This window comes from Eleutherodactylus coqui, chromosome 1 (assembly GCF_035609145.1).
Source record: "Eleutherodactylus coqui strain aEleCoq1 chromosome 1, aEleCoq1.hap1, whole genome shotgun sequence".
Lineage (NCBI taxonomy): Eukaryota > Metazoa > Chordata > Amphibia > Anura > Eleutherodactylidae > Eleutherodactylus > Eleutherodactylus coqui.
Window position 1 is genome coordinate 296,586,331 of NC_089837.1, and position 18,388 is coordinate 296,604,718.

Genomic DNA, 18,388 nt, shown 5'->3' on the forward strand with positions numbered 1-18,388 from the left:
GACTCAAAGCTGAGGTCTAAGTCATGGGGGTGAGCTGCTCTGGTCTCTGCCCGCCCATACCATTAAGACTGACAGCCCCTGCTTGTGCATAGGGAGAGAGCTGTCAGTCTTTATGCTATGGGCGCGACATGGCCAGCATGGCGCACTCCCATGACTCAAAGGTCAGCTCTGAGTCAAACTTCAAACTTAAAACACCCACGGGGGAAAACGGGCATCCCTGTCCCGGGTTCATGCTGTCCAAATCTGATAAAAGAATCCCTTTAAGTTCATCTGCGATGGAGTTCTCCTGAGGACAATGCTATATTTTATGCTGTATCTTCGGAACCTAACATCCATAGGGAAGCATTTCTTCCATCCTTTTTACCCCAAACCTTGTGATGAAGACGGAGTTTAAATACTTTGCATGTGAAGAGGGCTTTTCCCCTGCTATATTACTTATGCTGAAGAGTTCTGTATTCAAAAGAATCTTCTTGTTCAATCTCTTTGGCCAAGGATACGCTATTAAGCTTCTACAGACACGGTGGCAGTATGAATGAAGTCTATCATACAAGATTATAGCTTGGATGAAAAGTCACCACCTTGTTCCCCTCGAAACCCATTCAACTAGATCTAGAACTAGATTCATGGGCTGAGAAGTCTGAAGTAACTGCAAGACTTTTGTAATGCCACTTCCTGGTCTTTCTCATTAGAGCACTACAGGCTTGATATTGATGCTATCAATGGTCCAGCCTTCGGTATGGGAATGCTTATTGCAACTGTTTCTGAAAGAGATGTCAGCCAAAGACATTCACAGTGACATGGTGCAAACATTAGGTGACAAGTGCCTTTTGCACTCACAGTGAAAAATTGGGTACCAAATTTAAAACTGGCAAATTCAACACAGACTGTTCCTGGAGATCTCCAGTGGTGACCGTTCTAGAAACTATAGACGCCATCCATGACATGCTTCTGTAAAACTGGGAAATTTCTGCTCAAATGATAGCTGAGGATGCAAAACATTTCCAGAGAAAGTGTTTAGTCCATGAGTCACAATCATCTGGACATGAGGAAGCTATCTGCCAAGTGGATCCCGAAATGTTTCTCAGCAGATCAAAAGTTTGCCTGATTGCCAGCCTCTTGGGAAATTCTGCAGCGGTTTTAGCACAATGCTGATTAGAGATGAGCGAGTATACTCGCTAAAGGCAATTGCTCGAGGGAGCGGTGAGTAGCGGCTGTCAGCAGGAGGGAGCAGGGGGAAGAGAGGGAGAGATCTGCCCTCCGTTCCTCCCCGCAGCTACCTGCCCGCCGCCGGCACCCAAACCTTCAATCTCGAGCGGGCAGGTACTCGCTAAAGGCAATGCTCGCTCGAGCAATTGCCTTTAGCGAGTATACTCACTCATCTCTAATGCTGATGCTTTCCTGTCTTGACTGGTGATGATGGATCAGACATGGAGTTTTATGTATGATCCTGAGTCAAAAGAATTGAGACATAGTGGTTCCCGGTGTCCAAAGAAGTTCAGAGTGCAGAAGTCGCCATCCAAGGTGATGGTGTCAATCTTCTGGGATAAAGATGGGATACTGCTTGTGGACTACCTCTCAGAGGGGTCTACTACAACCTTTCTGGATAAATTGAAGGAGGCATGGGAGTCTTTAAGGCATGGAAAATTGATCCAAGGTGTCATATTCTTGAACGAGAAGGTCTCATCCCACACGGGGGCAATCACCCAAAGCAAACTGACTGATCCGGGCTTTGAGGTGCTGGATTATGCTCCTTATTCGACTGATCTGGCACCCTTGGACTAACATCTGTTTTCCAATTTGAAGAGACACCTTCTAGGGAATCAAATTTGCCTCCACGTCTGACACATTGCTGCAGCTGACGCCCGATTCGCTGCCCAACCAAAGGAATTCTGTTAGGATGGGTTGAAGAAGTCACAACACCGCAGTCAGAAGTGCATTGATGTGCAAGGGAACTATGTAGAATAAAACTACCATCAGACAGACGAGCGAGCTATTGCACCCAATATTGCGCTGCTCAATGTGTTTTACCCGCGGGTGCGAGGTGTTTTTTTACATATTTTTGCACGACATGTGACTGTCATGTGATGTCTTGGAGGTCCCATTGAAAGGAATAGGCGATGTGTTCCAAGGAATGCAGAAAAATAGGACCTGCAGTAATTTTGTATATCGTTCATGTATGTGACTGCATTCAAAAGAATAGAGTTCATATTCGCCCAAGTTTTGCCCTCCTTGCAATACACAAAACTCTCGCGAATTTCGTGCTCGTGTGCATATTGCCTAACTCTGAAATTTCATTATTCTATATCAATTTTTGGAGGTCAAAGTCAAGGACTTATCAGTACAACTTTGTATATCAGACTCGGCTGACGTTGGTTTCTAATCAACTTCAGCATTGTGTATATTCCAATGAGGGATATATATATATATATATTACAGGCTCTGTGCTCTGTATATCAGAGACCAGTTCGTGTACAGTGTGTTAGACTGCCTTCCTATCTGCGTTGGAACCGCCGGACGGAGATTCCGTTGCAGATCCGGCACAAAATAGGGGAAGGAATAGCGCTGCATGCAGTAAAATGCCGTAAACGGAACAGCCTGCAATATATAGTCAATGGGGTCCGTCCGGCGCTGTTTGGTTCCATCATAAGACGGACCCGTTTGGCAGCGTGGATTCCCCTTTTCTGCTCCTAGAAGGGAGCAGGAAAACGAAATCCCCACCACAGATGTGAAAGCAGCCTTAGGCCACTCACACAGAGCATCGGCAAAATGCTGCGATTTTACCACCGGTTACTGTGTCCGACAGCGGTTTTTAACGTACCCCATCATTGTGATGGGTGATGAAATGCGTTAAAAAGTGCGAAAACGTGGCAAAATACAACAGACTGCCCTTGTTGAAATCAATGGGAGCATTATACCGTGGCGTTCAAAACGCTGTGGTAATCAAGGTAAAGCGAGTATGTGCATGTGGCCTTAGGCAACTCTCATGCATGCGCTTATTACCGTGGCGTTTTGAACAAACCTCCCAGTTTTCAATGGGGCGTGGCTAACCTGCGCTTGAATGCAGCGTTTTCTAAGGAAATGATTTTCTAGCGCTGTGTGCCCTAGTTTGCCATGTTTTCTGTGGCACAGTGTTAAGGAAGCAGGAATGCAGTCCAAAGCTCTTGCTCACGACCTGAAGGTTGTGGGTTCAATCCCTGCGTGGTTCAGGTAAAATGAGTATCCAGGGTAAAGATGACTGTGGAAGGCAATGGAAAACCATCCTGCAAAAACAGTCTGCCAAGAAATGTAACAATGTGATGTCACCGTCACAATGATGGGGTACGTTAAAAACCGCTGCTGGCCACATAACGTGCGTCTGAAAACGGCGGTAAAATCGCAGTGTTTGAGCACGGCTTTTTGATCAGTGTAGATTTCAGTCAGCAGTGTGCGCATCCCCTTGTCCGTCTCGCTGCGCCGGCCCGTGTAGCAACCCTGCCCGCGCCTCACAATAGCGCTATTCTCTCCGGCTGCCCTCACGTAGCTGCAAGCGATTTTAGCTGAAGTCCAATGTTATGACAACTGGACGTGTTTACTGAGGGAGGAGCCAGGGCACAATGGGTTAAAGCCACTGCCCTTCCTGGCCCTCCCGTCCACATACACGGCATGCACACAGTACACGTGACTACCGAGATAACGCAATGACTGCCGCGTCTGCACTGGGACCACATGTCCGCCAGTCTTGCTGTGACTAGAGCGCGCTGCACCGGCAGGTATAGAGCGGAGGGTCGCCGCGGCACCTGCCCGGCCGGGAGCTCCGGTCACCCCATGTGCACAGCTGGGTACATGGCGGGCAGCCATCCGCCGCTGAGGGTGGAGCGGGGCCTGCTGTCCCAGGCTCAGTGTCCCCAGTGTCCCAGGTGTGCCGGGCCCCGCCTCCGGGGCTGGAATGCGGAAGAGCTGGGAGGAGGAGCCCTCAGAGAGGCAGCGGGGAGACACAAGTCCGGCTGCCCGGGACTCTGGGGGGCATCTGGGAAGCGCTGCATCCATTCCGCGGGGGATTCCACCGGGCACGTGGAACAGAGCATCCACCCAGTGCTGGAGGGAGCCGCCAGCCTCTGTGCACGGCAGCAGCATGCCCCCCACCTTGTAGACCATGTCTGCACAGATCGTCCTCATCCCAGACCCCGCGCCCCCTGCCCCAGATCCGGGCGCCTTGGAGCCCAAGAAGAAAAAGCACAAACCTGGCACCTTGCGGCGGGCACTGAGCTGGCTACGGGGGCGCAAGAAGAAGAAGTCAGAGGTCAAGCGGCGGGAAGGCAAAGGTGAGACAAGTAGATGGCAGGCGCTGGGCACAGGGATGAACTGCCTCTATCTGCTGCTTCCATATGGACCTGTACAGTAGCATGCCCACTTGTACCCTCCTCATATGTGCTATGTGCCAGGTAGACGCGGGCATGCTGATGTGTAATCACTTTTCCCATACCCACCACGTCTCAGGATGTTGACAGGATGCAACAAAGTATGGAGGGTGCCAGGCCTCATACCCCTGAGGGAGTGCCAGGTCTCCCAGCAGTGCCAGTGCACTACTGTATCTGCTATTCAGGCTGATAATATTATGGATAGCAACATTTAATTTTGCATGCATAGCTATCTTGTGCCCTTTAGTGCGCTTTAGTGCCAGTCTGACCAGTCTTTCAACTTGGCATCAGTTACATAAACACTTTCTTTCTAAGTATACAAGTAACCAGGTGGCAAGAAAATGGCGGTGCTCAGCTGCGTTCTGCCAGTGACTTGGCAGATTAAGTATCAGTGATTGTGAAAGCACGCATTAGAAGTCGTGGAAGAAGAGTCCTTTCCTAGGACTTCCAGAAAAGCCATTTCTTGATTATCAGCCCAGTATAGAAGGTGCATAATAATGCCAGGAAAGTTGGCACATGTTTGTTGAGTACCACCATGAGCTTTGGACCAGCGGTTCTGACACTTTCTCTTTTACTTGTCATTATCGTCTTAGTTTGATAGTTGTATGTATTGGCATTTCTTTATACGGATGGCTATCTACTCTGCATGATGTGACGTGGTGAGGAGTACAGCGCACGGACCCGCAGAGCAAGTGACAGTGTTAAAGAGGACCTGTCATATGCCAACATCAGCAGGGCGGGCTGCACGGTTCTGCACCTGTGGTCCCCACCCCTCAATGTCAGTTGATGACATTAAATTTGATTGATGGTCCGGTGTCGCCCATTGACGGTGATCGCTGAGGACCGCCCGATTGACAGATTCACAATAGAAGAACTCGTTTGGGAGGGAGTGATGATAGTCTATGCAGCCCGCCCCTCTGACTTTAGCACATGACTGGTCCTTTTTCAAGTGGCTGCTTAGGGCAACAGCTGAGCAGTAATGCTGGATAGAACCCATGGAGCGGTGTGGTGCCATCCTGGCAGCTGTGGTTTTCTAATTGTCGACAACCTATTTAATGGGGTATTCCCATGTTGGCAAGTTATCCCCTATCCACAGGATAACTTGCCTATTGGTGGTGGGACTGACCTCTGGGACTCCCTACCAATCTAGAAATATTGCCAAAATTTTGACAGCTGTGGTTGTACATGCATGCCACCGTTCCGATCACTGGAGATAGCAGCGTTCAAGTGTTTGACGCTCTCCAGCAGTCCCATTAAAGAGAATGGAACTGCTAGAAATTGCTGAGTGCTTGAACTTGACTGTCTCTGGCAGTTACATTTGAAGTGCCGCCACCACTGTCAATATTTAGGACTGTACTGGGGACGATATCCCTGCATCATTGGGGGTCCCAGTAGACAGACCCTCACCACTAGGCAAGCTATCCTGTAGATAGGGATAAACTGCTGAGATTAGAACACCCCCTTTAAGACGGTTGTGTGAGTCAGGTTCTTACAAGCATGCCATTAGTTTTTGGCAAGGTCAACTAGGTCACAGGGATGTTTCTTCCATAAGTAGGTGATGTCACATTGTTCTGCACGTTATGTCACTAAGGCGATGTTGCTCCAGCCTATAATATTTGGGCTGCATGATCATGTGACAATATATGGCTTTGGATGAAACCTTTTACTGAGCCTTGCTGTTCTATACTATAGGACCTTGAAACGTTCCCAAAAACCAGGGGGGGGGGGGGGTTTCATACCTGCGCTGGGGATTCCGCTTTCCTGTTCTGTTGAGGATGCAGGAAAGAGGAACCCCTGCGGCCAAACGGGACCGGACAGCATTGGACAGACCCCATTGACTATAATGGGGTCCATGTGCTTTTCGCCCCAACTGCCCAGCTTTGGACTAAAAAGAAAAAGCCCTGCATGCAGCACTTTTTCTTCTGATGTTTTGACTCGGGTCTGTGATGGAACCTCCGGCTGGAGCTTCCTATGCAGATGTTAACCTGGCCCGAGACTCCTTTAAGGCCTCATGCCCATGGCCGTGACTAATTCCGCCAGTGGAATATCGCAGCGGAGTCTGCCACGGCGCCCCCTCAAAACCCCCATACTCGCCTCTCCGCGTCCCTCCTAGCGGGCCGACGCAGTACAGCGCGTGCTGCGGTGGCAGTGCTGGATGACCTGGCCGGTGGTGGGCGGGGACGCATATTCACGCGATACTTCAGCTGTGCTACTGTGGAAGTATAGTGTGATGGCCGGCTTCATTGAAGCCGGTAAATAGAGCATGGCTTCCATTCCCGCGGCATATAGAGCACGCCACTTTTTTTTCACGCTGTGGAATTCTGCAGTGTGAACATTGAGCTATTAGGTTCAATGGAACCATAAAACGCAGCATGGTCGTGGGCATTAGCCCTGAGAGTGAAAGTATGTAATTCCGAATTGTAAACAAGGGCATGGACGACTTCCAAACAGCATATGTTCTGCTACAAGGTATGTAGCATCTTAAAGGAAGGCTAAACATAGAAATGAATGGTAAAAATAAACTGGGTAAAGTTGCCCCCACTGCTTGTCAGTCTGCAGCACTTTCTCTGTGATCATAGAAAACAAAGTCTTGCAGAGAGCACAAGAGTAAGGGCTCATGCCAACGGCCGGGTCGGGAGCCCATAGCCTAATCTGATCCTGTGCCCAGCCGGCATCCGCGCGCATCTGTGTTTTCGTCTACTTTACTGTACTGTGGATTGTTTGCACGGCTCGCCGTTGGACATGGCAGTACAGATTTTTTCTTTAATCTCCTGCTTTTCCCGCGGAATCCGCAGCCTGTCCGCAACGTTAATGTTGAAGTCAATGGAAGCCGTCTGTGCAGAACCTGCAGGAAAATGCAGCAGGCTGCAATTTTTTATCTGCGAGTGGAAACCGCAATTGGTTTCCGCTCGTCTGCATGTAGAATCATTTTTGCATTGCATGCTCAATATTCCGAATTCCGCAATACAATTCCGTCGTGTGCATTCACCCCAAGGCTGACTTCACATGGACATGTGCACGCAAGACACAAACACCCACTGACTGAAATGGCTAATTCATCTAATTAGTTATTTTTCCTGCGCAATTATGTAGCGCTTAACGCATCTCCTTGTGTATTCCGCGTGTATTTTTGCACTTCTATGGGGGCCTTCAGTGCATAAATACGCAGAGAGAACATGATCTATATGTTTATTGCGTGGCCAAAATATGTGCATGTAAACAACCCTATTGAAATCAATGGATTCTATTCTCTGTATTACGCATGCAAATACGTCCTTGTGAAGCTGGCCCTGGGGTCCATTTTGACTGGCTGATTTATCGTTTCAACGAGCAACTGACATCGGAGTTGGCTTGGGCAGCCGGTCTATACAGCAGATACATTGTTGGCTCCTTCAAACGAGAAGTTGTTCACAGTCGCTGTATAAATGACATTGGCGTGCGTTTAGACGGGATTATTATCTTTCACTTTTTTGCTCATTTGAACAATTTTTGTTCCATTGAAAAGGGCCTTGACTTTTCTGTTGATTTATTTCATTTTCGGCTTGTGGTTGACTGAATGTTGGGATTTGGTTGATGGGTGGAGCCTAGTCTTCCTTTAGATCGGTCAGGGGGGAGGCTCCTGCTGCAGCTGGTTGTCTTACATCCCCGATGCAGGACATCGCCAAGCTAGTCGTACACACAGACGTCTTTATTAGAGATGAGCAAGCGTACTCGCTAAGGCAAATTACTCGAGCGAGTATTGCCTTTTGCGAGTACCTGTCCGCTCGTTTCAAAATATTTGGGTGCCGGTAGGGGAGAGTGGGGAGGAACGGGAGGGAGATCTCTCTCTCCTCCCCCGCTCCCTCCCGCTGGCACCCGAATCTTTCGAGACGAGCGGACAGGTACTCGCAAAAGGTGATACTTGCTCGAGTATTTGCCCTTAGAGAGTACGCTCGTTCATCTCTAGTCTTTATACAATTCTCAGTTTTTATTGTAATATGAAACCGACTTGGATCAAAGGAAATAGAGGGAGGACTCGATGCAATGGCTTTTTATTTTTTATGCATTTTCTATGTTTATTGCTCCTTTTAATAACACGATATCAGAGACTCTGGTTACTGAGTTTAGAATAGGCTTCCTAAGGCAATACAGATCTACGTTCAGGCCCGTACACGTTACTCTGCCGGCTGTTATATGTTGGGCCGAGGCATGTTATGTGCGCTCTTACTCCTCTTCCAGGTTATACCTCCTGCTTTTGTAGGCAATGAGTCTCCACATATAAAGCCTATTTCCCGCCAAAATGAAACCTCTCCAGTATATGGAAAGGCCCATTTTCACGCAACGATTATCGCACAAAATTCATTCAACGATGGCATATGAGCAATAATCGTTGTGTGTAAACGCTGCCATCGTCTACTCTTCGGCTGAATGATGATTTTAAGGTGAGCTTAAAATCCATTGCTCAGCTGGAGAGAGAGATAACAGGGACTGCACACTGTGTTCTGCACGGGAGTCGGAGATTACATTGTATTCTGTTGACAGCCCCTGCGAGAACAATTGAGCTGTTTGCAGATCTCGGACCACATGCTGGGCTCTGCAAACAGCTCCTGGAGGCTCTTGTACAGGCAAATTAAGCTGAAAAAGTGTTAATGGACATTAGTGTCCATTAACACTTTATGCAAAATGATCGCTAAAACTGTCAATCTTTCAATCGTTTGTGCATGTAAATGGGACTTTAGTCCTCGAGCTGTCCTTTTCCGTCTGCTTGTGAGAAATCTAGTCAGCCATTTCTTATCTGTTCTGGAAAAGGTGAATGATAACAAATATGGCTCCCACTTCAGGACATTTTGGGTGTCTCCTAGAGTTATAATCAACAAGTTTATCTAGTTGTGCTGCAATATATATTAGCAGATTATCTATTATTGCATAAGTAGGCAAATTAGTCATTGTATTGGTCGCCACCTTGGTTGTCACATATTTGTAATGGCTGCCACATTGTTGCCACTCAGGAGGAAAGAGGTACTTATCGGTGGCCAGAGAGAAAACGGAAATGGCTAAAGTTTTTTGCGACATTTATTTCCAGTAGATTATTTATTTTTATTTGTAGTGGAAAATACATTTTTTTAAGTATTGTTTCTCTAAATTCCTACTTTACCAGTGTAATATGGCTTGTATTATACGGATCACAGATACGGCTGTTGGGCGCTTGTATTTCACATAACTAATGCGTGCTGCTCGGTAATTAACTTTGTGGTCCCGGACATGTCATGGCAGTCTTGCACAACACTCCTGTCACAGCAGTGTACTGTGAGGGCGCTAGCCATGTGCAGAGAACATGCAGTACTAGACCTGCTGCCTAGGAGTGTCCCTCACATACAAGTAACATGTGGAAGCCGTGTTGTGTAACTGGGAGCATGAATGGGATTTTCCATGAATGCTCTCACACCACGAACAGGCACTTTCCTTCCTGGATCTGTCACACACCCAGTTTCCCCGGAGCGGTGTTCCACATGCTGTGTGATATCACAGGTCACAGGGCTGCAGTATGTCTTCTGTTATCCCTACAGCTGAAAGTTTGTTTGCAGGAGTTGTTCCAGCAATCTTCATTTAACTCGGTATAACATGTTGTTTTTCATTTCCCATTGTGTGTACTGAGATTGTATAATTATGGAGCGACATGCCAAACGGAGCACAATATGTTGGCTTGGGTGGGGTCAGCAACAGTCAGCATCTGCTCCCAGCTATTGTGTACACCGAGTATTGGGAGGCTCTGGGCACAATGTTTATCATATAGCCGCAAAAATGTCTGACATTAGTTGCTACATGATATGGAGTTTTTAGTATATCTGCAAATCAGAGTGCTATGTATACACCGTTCACTTCTAGGGAAAGTTACAGTGACCTTCTGGATTTAGGACCACATGTGGTCCTGGAGCAGAGGAGTATATGACCTGCAGTTGTTCTTCTCTGCTGTCCAAGACGACTTCAGCATTTTTTAACTACCTAATCCATACTGTGCACTGATATTTGATTGGCCAGTGCTAATCACATGAGCAGCTTTGGCCAACCAGAGAGCAGGTGTAGTGCATTGGTAGTTGTGGGGGTGAGGTAGTCTGAAGGTTGAGTCAATCATCTTGGACGGTTGTAAATGTGACCTGGAACCAGCGAATCAGAGGATAGAATAACAGCAGGTAATGTACCCCCCTGGCCCTGTGACAGAATCTTGGTCCTGAAACCAGAGGATTGCTAGTTTAATGTTGATTCAAATCTGCAGATTTGGCAGTTGTCAGAAGGAAAAGGAGGACTGAGCTGAGCCGAACATGCCCATGTATGGGGATGTAGGGAAGAATAGCTGTTGGGCATTGAATGTATGGCCAGCTTTTCTGTTAAAGGGGTTATGTTAACTTTAAGGCCGGCTTCCAGAAGGGCGAGAAAATCGCTCAAGATTTGTGCCGTGTGAGACGCACAAATATGAACCCCATTCTTTTGAATAGGGTCCTTCACATGAGTGATTTTTATTTTTTCCCTGCATGGCACCGCAATGGGGGAATCATATCGCAGCATGTCCGATCTCCAGGAAGCGATGTCTCTGATTGGCTGAGTAGCACTAGATGAACCAAATCAGTGCAGCACTGTGATTGGTTCATCCAGCTCTGCTCTGATTGGCTGAGCGGAGTTTGAAGAACCAATCATTTTGTGGAGGCAAGATTTATCAATTGGCCAATCAATGCCGTGGCTTAGCCAATTCATAAATCCTCCACAACAGAGTTTGAAGAACCAGTTACAGCCCTTGTATTGGTTTATCAAGCGCTGCATTGATTGATTGAGTAGCACTGTATGAACCAATCAGAGCCATCACTTCCTGGAGGCCGGATTTTAAAATCCTGCAACCAGGAAGTGATCTTCTGTGGGCGAACAAGGGCTGCAGGATGCTCCGGAAAGCAGTGGGAGTATATTGAGCGAGCCTTTTAGATAAGTGTTCACTTTTTTTTTTTTTTTTCAGGGAATTCAGCTAGGGCTTATTTTAGGTGGAGGGCTTAACCTTCTTGCGATTAAAAAAAATATATATTTTTTTTGTATTGCTGGCAACAGTAAAGTGATGCACAATTTTTCACAAGAAAGAACGCGTCACCGACGCTACAAAATCATGGGAACACGGCTGCGATATTGCTGCGGTTTTGTAGCACCGATATCGCTGTTGCCCGTGTGAAAGAGGCCTTACACCTATATCCTATCCACAGGATAGGGATAATTATCTGATCAATGGGGCCCAACCACTGATTACAAGAACGGGAGTCCCATGTAGCCCGAATAAATGGAGTGGCGGAGTAGCAGTGCACAGGCTCGGGTCAAGGTCATATACTGGTGCGTTCACTCGGATCCCTATTTATCTCATTCTGACTCAGCTGTGTTTGTGGTTTGGAGAGGCAAACGCGACAGACACAACCACGTTAATTGTGGCCTACAGACTTACATAATGATGTTGGAACATCTGACTGTGTTTATATGGCAGAGTGTGGCATCCTTAATAAAAACCACAAGCACGCCAAGTCTGACATTAGTAATTTAAATAGGGCCAGCTACCTGTATATTAAACTCACCCGTCTTGAGTCAGCATGTAGCTGAACATAAAGAATCACTGAAAAAGGTCATAGTTTACTTATACAGAAATACACGGGCAGGTCCAAACACCAGCTCCCAGCAGTATGTAGAACAGGCAAAATGCTATAGAGGAGGTAGCTCAGGTGTAAAATACTGATGAACTACCTCTTGGGGTCCATGGGAAGATGGTTGGGCACTTTAATGTCTGACAGTCATCCCAGAAATAATCGCTCATGAGCATAGGAGTGTAGATTGCTCAAGGAATGGAGGAGCGGGTCACAGATCGTTTCGGCCGCCCGCCTCCATTCACAGTCAACAGGCAGGCCGTGGTTCAGAGATTAGTGACTGCCTGTTTACGCAGACAGATTGTTGTATCATTTTTATGTTTGCAGAAACTGAGCGGGAAACAAATTATTGTTCGTCGTTAAGTTGCTGCTGGCATCTGTACTAAACGATTGTCATCCATGCCCAGCGCGAATCTGAACATTCAGTGCAAAAGGGCCCTTACGTGCCTATCCTGCATGTGGGGGGTGACTGTTGCTTAGTAACAGTATTTTGGGCTGAAAAAAGATTTGTATCCATCCAGCTCTGCCTATTACTTATCTGATGTTGATCTATATCAGTGACAGCGAACCTTTTAGAGACTGAGTGCCCAAACTGCAACCCAAAACCCACTTATTTATCGCAAAGTGCCAACATGTCAGGGGGCGGGGCTTATCACGACGTATGATTTTACCCCCGTCGTTCTAAAAAGGACAGGGCCGCTTCATAATAGACAGCTTGCAGATTTTGACTGCTTTTTGGATGTGAAAATACTGCAGAATGTCCTCAGCGGAAATTTCTGTGGAAAATTCTGCAGCATTTCCGCATCGAAAAAGCAGTCAAAATCTGCACCCTGTCTATTTTGAAACAGCCCTGCCCATTTTCACCTCGTGTAAAGCTACCCAAGCTTTAATAGTGACCCCCCAGCGGCCCCAGTGATAATTGTGACACCCCCCACCCCAAGCGTCCCCCAGTATAATAGTGACACTCCACAGCGTCCCCCAGTATAATAGTGACACTCCACAGCGTCCCCCAGTGTATTAGTGACACTCCACAGCGTCCCCCAGTGTATTAGTGACACTCCACAGCGTCCCCCAGTGTATTGGTGACACTCCACAGCGTCCCCCAGTGTATTGGTGACACTCCACAGCGTCCCCCAGTGTATTGGTGACACTCCACAGCGTCCCCCAGTGTATTGGTGACACTCCACAGCGTCCCCCAGTGTATTGGTGACACTCCACAGCGTCCCCCAGTGTATTGGTGACACTCCACAGCGTCCCCCAGTGTATTGGTGACACTCCACAGCGTCCCCCAGTGTATTGGTGACACTCCACAGCGTCCCCCAGTGTATTGGTGACACTCCACAGCGTCCCCCAGTGTATTGGTGACACTCCACAGCGTCCCCCAGTGTATTGGTGACACTCCACAGCGTCCCCCAGTGTATTGGTGACACTCCACAGCGTCCCCCAGTGTATTGGTGACACTCCACAGCGTCCCCCAGTGTATTGGTGACACTCCACAGCGTCCCCCAGTGTATTGGTGACACTCCACAGCGTCCCCCAGTGTATTGGTGACACTCCACAGCGTCCCCCAGTGTATTGGTGACACTCCACAGCGTCCCCCAGTGTATTGGTGACACTCCACAGCGTCCCCCAGTGTATTGGTGACACTCCACAGCGTCCCCCAGTGTATTGGTGACACTCCACAGCGTCCCCCAGTGTATTGGTGACACTCCACAGCGTCCCCCAGTGTATTGGTGACACTCCACAGCGTCCCCCAGTGTATTGGTGACACTCCACAGCGTCCCCCAGTGTATTGGTGACACTCCACAGCGTCCCCCAGTGTATTGGTGACACTCCACAGCGTCCCCCAGTGTATTGGTGACACTCCACAGCGTCCCCCAGTAGTAATGGTGACACTCCACAGTGTACCCCAGTAGTAATAGCGTGGCCCCCCCCATACCCCACCCTGAGACCAACATACTTACCCCCCTCCTCCTCGTGGAAGTTCCGCTGCTCCTCTGCACGGTGTTGCTGCTCAGTGCTGATCCCGGTGCACACTGTGACGTCAGTGTGCTGCCAGACGCCTCCTCCCCCTGCTCTAGCGGAACATAAGAGGAGACATCGGGGGAGGGGGGAGGAGGGAGGAGGATCCCGGCTGCACACTGACGTCAGTGTGCGCTGGGATCAGCACTGCTAGCAGCGCAGCTGAGTGAATACCGGCAGGGGAATACCGCGGCCTCTGCCGGTATTCACTAAAGTGGTGAGCGGCTGATGGGGGTGCGTGCCAGTAGGGACGGTTCTGCATGCTGCCTCTGGCACGCTTGCCATAGGTTCGCCATCACTGATCTAGAGGAAGGCAAAAAAAAATCCATTGACGTAGAAGCCAATTTTCCTCCTTTTGGAGAAAAAGTCCTTCCTGACTCAGTCTGGCAATCAGAATAACTCCCTGGATCAAGAACCCTTTTGAAATAATCAGGGACTATAACATGTCCTCAGGCCTTTTTCACATGGCCATAGGCATTTTTACATGCGCCCACCGTCGCCATAAAAACGTGTGAATGGACGCACAAATCTAACATTTGTGCGTCTGTTCAGATGGCACGGGCCCCGGCGCATATAAGCTGAGGCCACAATGCCGCTGCCTCCCCTTCCCTCCCCTTTGCTGGCTCACCACCTTTATCCTTCTCTCCAGCTGTTTACAATGGGAGTGGATGGGGCGGAGCTAAGCACCCGCACCCTCCCTGCCTCTGGTCAGCAATGAGAGGGGGCGCAGCTTAGCTCCACCCCTCCCATTGCAAACACCCAGAAAGAAGGAGTTTAACAGTCACGCTGCTAAACTACTTCCCTTCCCCAGTCGCTGTCACTGGCTCCCATAGGAGCCCATGCAGCGTCCGACCTATTCTGGCTGGAAAGATAGTTCCAGGACTATCTTTTCGGCCTGGTGCTATATTGGCCCGGCTGGGCGCTTTTACGCTGCAGGAATACGGCCATGTGATCTCATGCATTGGATTCCGTGAAAACTGTGGCCGATATACGCCCGTGTGAAAGAGCCCTCAGGCAGAGGGTTCCATAGTCTCACTGCTCTTACAGTAAAGAATCCCCTTTTATGTCTGTAGAAAGCCTCTAGAGGGCGCCCCGTTGTCACAGTCCTGGATACAAATAGATTATGGGAGAGATCTCTGTATTGTCCCCTGATATACATAATTATTAGGTCGCCCCGCAGCTGTTTAGAAAGAAAGCAAAAGACAAAGTAAATAATCCCAATTTTGATCACCTCTCTGGATATTATAGTCCGTCCATCCATTTATTACTTTAGTTGCCCACCTTTGAACCCTCTCAAGCTCTGATGTCCTCCTTGAGTACTGGTGCCCAAAACTGTCCACAATATTCCATCTGTGGTCTCACCAATGACTTGTAAAGAGGAAGAACAATATTCTCATCATGTGCTCCTAGACCTTTTTTGATGCCCCCATGATCCTATTTGCCTTGGTAGCAGCTGCCTGACACTGGTTGCTCCAGTTAAGCTTGCAGTTAACCAAAATCCCCAAGTCCTTCTCCATGTCAGTGTTACCCAGTGGTTTAGTGTATATTGGTGACATGCATTTTCTCTGCCCATGTGCATAACCTTATATTTATCAGTGTTACACCTCATTTGCCATTTTTCTGCCCAAAGTCCCAGCTTGTCCAAATCCATTTGCATCCGTATACTGCCCTCTCATGCTACTTTACCTAGTTTGTATCATCTGCAAATATTGATATTTTACTGCACAATCCTTCTACCAGGTCATTAATGAATGTGTTAAAAAAGAATAGGGCCCCAAACCAACCCCTGTGGTGCCCCACTAGTAACGGTTACTGCTTTCTATCACTGAGCTGGTTACCTACCCACTCGCACACATTCTCACCAGACCAAGCATGCTCATGTTAACATGTCTGCATTTATAATTGCACACATGATTGTTGCTTTATTCATGGTTCCTTCTGAGCTTACGTCCTCTGGATTTGTTCATAGCAGATGAACACCATATTTGACATGGTGTATGTTACCTTGTGCCTGCAATAAATGCACTCCAACACCTCATAAACACATGCATTTATTGGTATGAAACCCTTTGATTCTGAGATGCCCAAATAACAGTCTGTCTGGGCAGCTGGCATAGATTATTCAAATACTTCACAAAATAAATTCTTAGTTCTTGTCTTTCCAGCACTTTTTCGGTCCAGTGAATTTCTTTGGAAGCGTCCATCATATAACCCCCAGTGATTATGGAATGCAGCTCCAGGCTGATGAAAAGAGAGGAATGAGCAGGTTTTCTGAGAACTTGTAGCTTATATATGTAAACTATTGCAAACCAGAAGTGCATGCATCACTGCACCTCACAAGGTGGCTGTGGAGATCGGTGATTTCAGTGTATGCTAGAGGTTCTCTAGAGCTGGCATGGCCATGTAGTGTAGTTATAAGAATCTTTATATAGCACCAACATATTCTGCAGCGCCTACAAAACAGAATGGGGTCCTAGTTATTAACAGAGAGGGCCCTGGAACATTGAAATCCTCCTAATGGGGCATATAGGAAGGTGTTCTCTAAAATAACTTTAACACAAAGATTGACGTCTTTGGATATTTATTTAATACGCCGATATACCACCGATCAGCCATATCTAATATTGTATAGGTCCCCTTCATGCTGTGGAAATACGGCTCAGACCCATGAAAGCATAGCGTCCACAAGACCTCTGAAGGTCTCCTCTGGTATCTGGCACAAAGAAGACTTTAGCAGCAAATGCTTTAAGTCCTGACCTGTAAGTTGCAAGGTCCTCTATGGATCTGACTTTTTTCCATCACATCTCACAAATGCTCAGTCAGATTGACATTTGGGGAATTGGAGGCCAAGTCATCACCTTGAACTCTTTGCCATGTTCTCCGTACCATTTCTGAATACTTATTGCAGTGTGACATGGCACATTATCCCGCTGCCATAAAGGGCGGTACATGGTCTACAACAATGTTTAGGTAGGCGTTACGTATCAAAGTAACCTCCAAATTAATGCCAGGACCTAAGGTTTCCCAGCAGAGCATTGCCTGGAGTAACACACTTGCCTTTTTTCCAATAGTTCATCCTTGGGCATCTTTTCCTCAAGTGCACATGTACCTGGCCATTCACATCATGAAAAGGAAAACCTGATTCATCAGAATGGACCATCTTCTTCAGTTGCTCCATGGTCCAGTTCTGATAATGTGCCCACTTTAGGAATTTTTGATGGTGAACAGAGGTCAGCTTTGGCACACTGAACAATCTGTGACTAAGCGCCCCCATACCTAGCGAGCTGCATTGTACTATGTGATCCGACACTTTCAAAGTACTAAGGACCACTTGTCCGTGAGTGAGTGAATTACATGCTCCGCCCCTGATCACATGACAGTGACGTCATCAAAGGTCCTTCATCCAGAGAGTGAGATACATGCACCGCCCCTGATGACATGACAGTGACGCCATCACAGGTCCTTCAATATTGTGAGCAACTCCAACCATCATCACAGGTCCTTCAGTGAGTTACATGTGATGATGTCATTCACTATATTATATAAGTGGCGCATTTCGCCACCAGAAACACTGGTACTATAAATAATACTAATAACTAGTTCTATCATAGCCAGCAGTTGCATTCTCAGGAATTAGCACATTAGCTCTTCTATTGGATCAGGACAGACATATTAGCCTTTCCTCTCCAGGTGCATTAATGAGCCTAGGGCACCCATGAACCTGTCACGAGTTTTTAATGTTTTTTTTCAATAAGTGTAATTACAAAAAACGTTTGGGCTGGACTTAATTATAAACAATATTTTTGTGAGACGCCCACTTTAATGACACAGCTCAGTTTGGTATGGCCTTAGCGTGATTTAAATAGAACTAGATTGCAGACACGTGGTTTCACTGTAATTTTTTTCTGCCTTTAGTGATAAATTAATTAAACTTTCTCTCAAGTTTATGGTAAGCAATTAATTATAGAGAAGGAAATGATATGTAAGTATTTTTAGCATCATAGACTGTAAGGATAATTTGCTATTTATAAAACAGACGAAAAAGACACGTATGATGTCGATACAATGCAGAGATCTTCTTGACACAACTTTTTTTTATCAAGTGCATTGCTTTGGCTTGAAGTAGCATTTCAAGTATGAACAAGTTCTCTGGATACCTGTCTCCTAGTAAAAGGAAATCTCATTGCCTGTTTACTCACTGTTTATAATCCTAGGAAATGTCTGTTGCGCACGTTCATCCAAAGCGTTTCCAATATAAGGTAACGAGACAAGTCCCTAGAGCCAGGTAGCCAGCGCTCCTAGAAATTTGGCACTAACTTTTGG

At 47.3% G+C, this 18,388-nt stretch overlaps 1 protein-coding gene across 1 annotated transcript in view; it reads left to right on the forward strand.

Moving 5' to 3' along the window:
- The first annotated feature begins 3,913 nt into the window (after positions 1-3,913).
- NHSL3 (NHS like 3) overlaps positions 3,914-18,388 on the forward strand; it is a 47,672-nt gene continuing 33,197 nt past the window's right edge. Inside the window, exon 1 of the mRNA XM_066573778.1 lies at positions 3,914-4,301. Coding sequence (XP_066429875.1) covers positions 4,133-4,301 — 169 coding nt within the window. The 5' untranslated portion in view covers positions 3,914-4,132. The remainder of the gene's footprint in view (positions 4,302-18,388) is intronic.